We start from the raw sequence: 7521 nt of genomic DNA on the forward strand, positions 1-7521 counted from the left end.
AGGTAAGGCATATGGAGATGTGTCCCCATCCCCCCCCTGCAGTAATAACCTTGTGAAATAGATTGACTAACTAAAAGCTATCATGCTTCCATAGGGAACTAAAGCTTGGTTTCTTTGGTCCCAGTCTAATCTACACAGTGGTACTTCTAAAATATTGCAATAGAAAAGTACTTAGTTATATTTTTGTCATATTTTAACTGAAATGTTAAACAGAGAAGGTAGGCAGTTTAGCTGCTCTTGATCGGTGTATTTCTGTTTGAATAAATCTTGCAATTAAAATGCAGCCATGTGGAAGGCAGTATCTTAATGCCTACTATTTGCCCCAGTAGACTAGGTCACCTTCTCTGCTTATATGTGAACAGTAGCCAGTTCCTTAGATGAGAATAAGAAAATTAAAACCCTCAACTAACACCAAATTTGAATATATCTCACTCATTTTCCCAAAAATAAATAAAAGCAAGTTCCAGAAATAATACCTTAGATTTAGTTTTACCCCAGTGATCGCTTTGATTTGTTGCTTCCAATTTAGCATTACTTTTGTATAGTAATTTCACAGAATTTAGATAAGAGGTGAGAGCCTTCTCATCTTTCCAGTCAGCATAGACCGGATAATTTGACAAATATTTTCTCCTGATGCTATAATAATAAATTCAAAATGTCACAGAACATTCTTGTCAAAATGACATTCCACTCCAGAAGATATAGTTTTCTAAACCAAGAGAAAAAAAGAAAAGGAAGCAGGTGGAATACTTCTATGTTTAATTTGTTTTCCCTTTCCCCCACTTTAACACTTGTACTTTTGCATGTACACTCACAAATATACAGACACAATTTTTATGGTGATGACCTGATATCATCAATAATACATACATGCAAAAGGGTCCATGCTGTGTTATGTTGTGTTGTATTATGTATGCTCATCCTTAAGATTCATCCTAAGATCTGAATCTTCTTAGATGTGCTCAAAATATATTGTAACAAACTTTAGCAGTTTAGCATCAAACAAAATTTGATGAACTGAATTCACACAGTCATTTTTTTTTCAAGGAAGCATCATGATAATTTTGTTTTCCCCAAAATCATCAATGTGGTATGTGCATCATATCCTCTTAAAATGTGTTCCAGAGAGCAGTTGGCATTGTATTTCAGTTTGGCACTGTATGTAGCAGTTATAGAGTATTGATCCTCTTTACTTTGGGAATACAATACAATAGTGAAAATTGAAAAATTCTGCGATACAGCCTACAAACATCTTTTATTTTCATTTTTCTTTTTTTTTTCAACCATCATTGAGACTTCGGCAGATAAGAACCCCTCCTTTACTTCTTAAAAAATCCCTTGGAAAGTAATTAATCCCCAGTTCATTATCTTATACTTCAAGTGTGTGCCAACATGGCTTCCTTCCACATACAGTTCAAACCTTACCCCATTACCTACCTAATAAAGTGGGAAAGGAAATAATTGCCACAGTCACTGTGATATCTAGCGAACATATCTCCCCTCTCAACATGTATGGTTGTGCGACTGTTGTTTACTTTTACTATTTGTATTTTGTCTTTTTATGTTCCCCTTTTTCCCCCTTGAGTTGTTCGCCGCCCTGAGTCCTCCCGGAGAAGGGCGGCATACAAATAATAAAATACAAATACAAATACAAACATAGCTCTCTCAATATGCTGGGGCTAGCTGTCCTGAGGCTTCTTGCATCAAGTCAGATTGAAAGTTGCACATCGTCCTGAGGCTGAGCCATTTAATTTATGATGCCTTGTGGAACTGGCTGTCTTTTCCAAAGGACACTTTTGCTTTTCTCCATCCCTCAGTGTCTCTGACAGCTTACATCTTTTCTGTTTGCTAGAGCTTAATGCTTAAAATATTAATCTTTGTCCCCCCATTTACCTTCTTTCCACTCTAGTTCCCAGATGATGTAAATAACAGCAGCTCACCAAAACAAAAACAAAAACCATACACACAGGAGAGAGAAATTCTTGGTTTTGGGGCAGAGGGAACCATAAGAGCAATATGGTCTCTTTTAATGGTTGATGTTAAATTCTAAAGTGAAAAGTAAAGTTGCAAAGAAAAATTAATAATAACCTGGTAGACTTTAGTTGGGTCAACACATTCTGTTTAAAAGAGATAGCTGAAGATCTCAAGTATTTTTGTCATGATATCATTTCATGCCAATAAACAATTTCATTATTCTTTTTAAAAAAAATAAAGCAGATAATAGGAAGGGATAGTCTTATTTCAGGTAAAAGAATACATTTGTCGAGAGGAAATTAGTAGAATTCCAAGAGAGGCTATTAGAGCATAACACACAATGTTTTCTGATCATGGTTTATAGTTGCCCTTTCACCTGGCCTTGTGTATATAATCCAAGTAGGAATGTCTAGGAAATATAACTGGGTAGTATGAAAGCAGATCCCCTATTGAATTTAAATTCAATGAATATGGTCAATACCCCTGCATGTAATGTTTGCTCCTTCTGTAACATTAAAAACTACATTTTAACAGCGATTTTACAAGGACCTCTAATTGTATCTAGACATTAGAGATTTTCTCGCCACCTTTGGTCATCATACATTACTAGTAATACCAGTACTAGTACTGGTATTTAAAAATATTGGTACTAGTACTGATATTTAATATATTTTGGGGCTATGGTTGCAAAAATATAGTATCCTGATTGAGAAAAAGCAATTATTTGGCATTGATCTATCTACATGTTAATCTTGGATTCTATAAACACATACATCAGCATGTCTATACTTATGTCTGTGTCTTTCTCAAGAAACACATTGAGAAATTGGAGTTTCAAAACCATGTCCTAGAAGCAAGCACTGAATAAGCTGAGGTTTGTTAGCTTGGAAAATAAAAGCTTAAGAATAGATAATGATAGTGATTTTCAAATCATTCTCTATTGCTTTAGAGAGCAAGTTTAACCCGGAGGAATATAAATGGCAGGGAAGCAGATTGTAGCTAAGCATAAAAAGAAATTTCCTTGCATTATGAGGTGTTTGATAGTTGGAACAAACTGCCTTGGAAGAGGCTGAATCCTAAAGGCATGTAAGTAGAGGCTGGACAGAGAATCTATCTATCAGAGAAGCTATAATTGTATCCCGAGTTACAGAACCATAGGCTACTATTTTGGCATGAACTGAATCCCCACATGGAGTTTATTTGTTAAAAAAAATGCCCCCAAATGCTGTGTTACATCCAGGATTCTTCTTCTTTGCAGGTTTTCCATGGCAATGTCAATGCTGACAGTGTGGTCCAGCACAAATTCCTTCACTCTGTTAAAGCTCGCTTTGTACGCTTTGTGCCTGTGACATGGAGCCCGAGTGGAAATATTGGTCTGCGGGTTGAAGCCTTTGGATGCTCGTACAGTAAGTATTGAAATGTATCCTAGCATATACCAGAAGCATCATCTTCTTTCTTCTGAAGGTTCAGAAACAATTTTGTACATTCAAGTTATCAGGAAAATACTAATGTGCAAGTTTACAGAGCACATCCCAAGCTGATTAGTTGGTCCCACCAGTGGTGGGTTTCTACCATTTCGGACCGGGTCAGTAGTGGTTTGGCGGCCTGTGTCACTGGAACCAACAATGACCTAGGCCTGCCATGCCCCCAAACTGGGTCTCCAGGCAGCGCCATAGGCACCACCATCTTGCTTTTTGCTTCTGTGTATGTGCAGAACAATTTTTATTGTACTGCACATGCACACGGGGCACAGCTATGAGGAAACCAGCAGTAGTAACTGCCGGAATCTACCCCTGGGTCCCACCTCTGATTTTTAGCTTCTGTAGCAAATTTTGCTTCTGTAGCACAATCCCTCCCTTCACTGTCATATCTGTATATACTTTTCCTCCAGCATTTGTCTGGCTAATTTTCACTTTTTCCTATATGCGTTTGAAGAAAGTACTATTACCTAGAATGTCACCAATAGCTTTTTTTAGAAGTAAATATTTTTAAAGATTATTTTCTTTCACTACTGATAAAAAAAGCTATATCAAACAGGTAGTCCTTGACTCACGACACAATTGAGCCCAAAACTTCTGTTGTTAAGTGAAATATTTGTTATGTAAATTTTGTCCGATTTTACAACCGTTCTTGCCACAGTTGTGAAGCACTGCAGTTGTTAAATTAGTAACATGGTGATTACAGGAATCTGGCTTCCCCACTGACCTTGCTTGTTGGAAGTTTGCAAAAGGGGATCACATGACCCCAGGACACTGCAATGGTCATAAATATGAGTCAGTTGCCAAGTATCTGAATTTTGATCGCACGAGCATGAGAGCACTGCAATTGCTGTTGAATAACAGTCAAAAGTTACTTTAAGAGTGCCGCTGTAATTTCTTACAGTCAAAGTTGTAAGTCAAGGACTACCTGTACTTACAAAATCTGCCACAATTTGGTTTAAGTAGAAGCATAGATACCAATTTGCATTATGCCCAAAAATTATCTTCAGTCATATTGAAGAGAGACATCAATGGAAAATAGATTGGATTTGGAGCTCCTGTGATTTTCTGAACCACTCTGAGTCCAAAGTTCATCCCTTTTATGGAGCTTTAGTAACTAACCAATATAAAGATTAGGTGGAACAGTTCATAAATTCTAGAATAACCATCATCAAATGTGCCAGTTTTCCATTGTTCCCCATGTAAGGAGAATTACATAGAGTTGCACTAAAAGGTGCAATATGTTCTGAATGATTAAATAGTTACAGCTCTCTATTATGGCAGCGCGGTTCTCTACCTAGGTGAAATATTTCTATTCAACATTTCTGGACCTGAAATTCTTGTCTGTCACACTTAACATTTTTGGAGTGCCTGCTGCCATTTGTGGGCATTTCAACCTCTAGTGCATTAGCCCAAAACAAAAAGTGATCAGCTGGTCATGGGAATAAAATGAAAACCTGATTGTGAATTAATTAGAAGTGTTGTTGGATGACTGCCAAGAAGTAACCATTTGTTTAGGATCAAAGCCAGAAAAAGAGGCCTAGGAGTTAAGTGTCTCATTAGCACACACAAGGTAAAATCACAACCACAGGTTTCATTGGGTACACCTCTCTAACTCATACCAGGTTTTTTTTAAGTGCTATATAATTAGCTGGGAAATAAATTTCCAGGTACAATGTTTCTACAAAAAAAAAATGGAAACAGTGCAACAGTGCAATTTCAAAATGCTTATTATAGGGGACATAATGAAGTATTATGTGCAAAAACCTATTTCTCTTCAACTTTAGGATTTATTTATTTATTTATTTAAGGATAGAAGAGAATAGAAGAGAATAGAATAACAGAGTTGTAAGGGACCTTGGAGGTCCTCCAGTCCAACCCCCTGCCCAGGCAGGAAACCCTACACCACTTCAGACAAATGGTTATCCAACATCTTCTTAAATGCTTCCAGTGTTGGAGCATTTACAACTTCTGGAGGTTAGTTGTTTCCCTGATTAATTGTTCTGTCAGGAAATTTATCCTTAGTTTAAGTTGCTTCACTCCTTGATTAGTTTCCACTCATTGCTTTGGAAAATAGCTTGACAATAGCTTTGTGGCAGTCCCTGAGATATTGGAACACTCATGTCTCCCCTAGACCTTCTTTTCATTAAACTATACGTACTCAGTTCCTGCGTTCTTCATATGTTTTAGCCTTCAGTCCCCTCAGCATCTTTGTTGCTCTTCTCTGTACTCTTTCTAGAGTTTCAACATCTTTTTTTACATCTTGGTGGCCAAAACTAAATAAATAATTTATTTATTTGTAAAATGTATTAGCTGCCCATTTTACCATAACTCTGGGTGGCTTACAATATAAATCACTTATTTACTTAGACCTACATATGAATTATTCCTTATACATAAGTCTCTGATCATTGTTCTCATACTGCCTGAAATACCTATAGCGTAGGCAGAATTCACTGGATTCAGATACTTTCAAAGTATTTTAATGCAAGTCACTGATTTCAGCAACAGACATTCAGGCCAGATTCATATAATACAGTATCATAGTGTTCAATTTTGGCTTGATGAGTTGTGTAACTCTAGATACTGTAACATGTGAACAAAGGATAGTTTAATGGCTTAGGTCCCCAATCTTTCCAGCTCTGTGAACTGGCAGCAGTGGGCAAGTATGTGACACTGCAGTTGTGTGAAATCACCCCCCCCTTCTTGCTGCCGCTGCGTGTTTGCAGAGTGGGAAAAATTGGGGACAGATGTATTAGAGGTGGTCAATTTGGAAGCCTCTCTGATTATGCTGAAGAAGCTGCCCATCCAGCAAGCACTTGTCAGTATCTGAAGGTTAATGAAAACCACTTCTAATAGCGCTGGCCCAAAAAGTTCAAGTCCACCAAAACTGTTTCAGTGAATAGTCTCTTTGCTTCGGTAATGTAAGTCTTATTGATTCCATGACCTATGTTGTTTTATCCAAGCAGATCCACATTTAATGCTACCAAATTCCCTTATGCTGTGCTCTCCACCTGCCTATCTTTTTGGTTATCATATTGATGTATTCTCAGTGTCTTCTTTTTCACACTTTATTTTATTGTTCTATTATTTTACTTATGTTCTATTTACCTTCCTTTCATTTTCTTCCTTTTTATTACTGTAAGTCACCTAGAGTATCCCCACGGTGAGCTAAGTGGCAAATAAATTTAACAAATAAAATAAAATAAATAAATAAGTAATGGAGTAAAAAGCTACATGCCTCTCAGTTTGTTTATTATGTCAAAATATTCAGACATAGGGTTAGAGGTTATTCTCCATGTGAGCATAGATGCACAATCCCCACCCAGTACCATCAATTTTTATAGAACAATCTCCCAATTTTAAAACTAAAAGTGGGGGGAAGCTTGGTCAGTAAAATTATACATAATAAAAATGCATAAAGCATTTATTACCTGGCTCTGTATAGCAATCTGGGTATGATGACAAGACGAACAACCAGAGTTATATCGGATGACATCTGCAGATGAATGGAAAGTTGATTGTTCAGGATGCCAGGAAGGAAAACATTTTATCTTATATTTCAAAAAGATCTTGTTAGCATATCACCAGCAAATTCTGCTGACCAAGGTGTGTGTGTGTGTGTGTGTGTGTGTGTGTGTGTGTGTGTGTGTGTATGTATGTATGTATGTATGTATGTATGTATGTATGTATGTATGTATTCTGTTTAAATAGAATGAGATTTATAGCCACACTTCAAATGCTGATTGTACTCTCCTAATAAGTAATGGTCTAAAAAGGCTCGGTTCAGTCCAGCATAAATTCTGCAAACTGGCTAGTGAGAAATAGATGGAGGGATAATGGCTTGGCCATCCTTTCAAATGAAGAAGACGCATTTCCCCTTGGGGACTGGTAGGAAAGGGACTGCTGAACAGCAAAGGAATATGTATATGTGTATGTGTGTGTATGAATATATATATATATATATATATATATATATATATAATATATATATATATATATATATATATATATATATATATATATATATATATATATATCCCATATTTGGGCATACCAGGGGTTGTGA

The 7521-nt window shown here is 36.6% G+C and overlaps 1 protein-coding gene across 1 annotated transcript in view; it reads left to right on the top strand.

Annotated features, from left to right (window-relative positions):
• Positions 1 to 7521, top strand: part of CNTNAP5 (contactin associated protein family member 5) — a 434775-nt gene that overhangs the window by 88691 nt on the left and 338563 nt on the right. Inside the window, exon 4 of the mRNA XM_032211804.1 lies at positions 3233 to 3380. Coding sequence (XP_032067695.1) covers positions 3233 to 3380 — 148 coding nt within the window. The remainder of the gene's footprint in view (positions 1 to 3232; positions 3381 to 7521) is intronic.

Source organism: Thamnophis elegans, chromosome 1 (genome assembly GCF_009769535.1).
Source record: "Thamnophis elegans isolate rThaEle1 chromosome 1, rThaEle1.pri, whole genome shotgun sequence".
Classification (NCBI taxonomy): domain Eukaryota; kingdom Metazoa; phylum Chordata; class Lepidosauria; order Squamata; family Colubridae; genus Thamnophis; species Thamnophis elegans.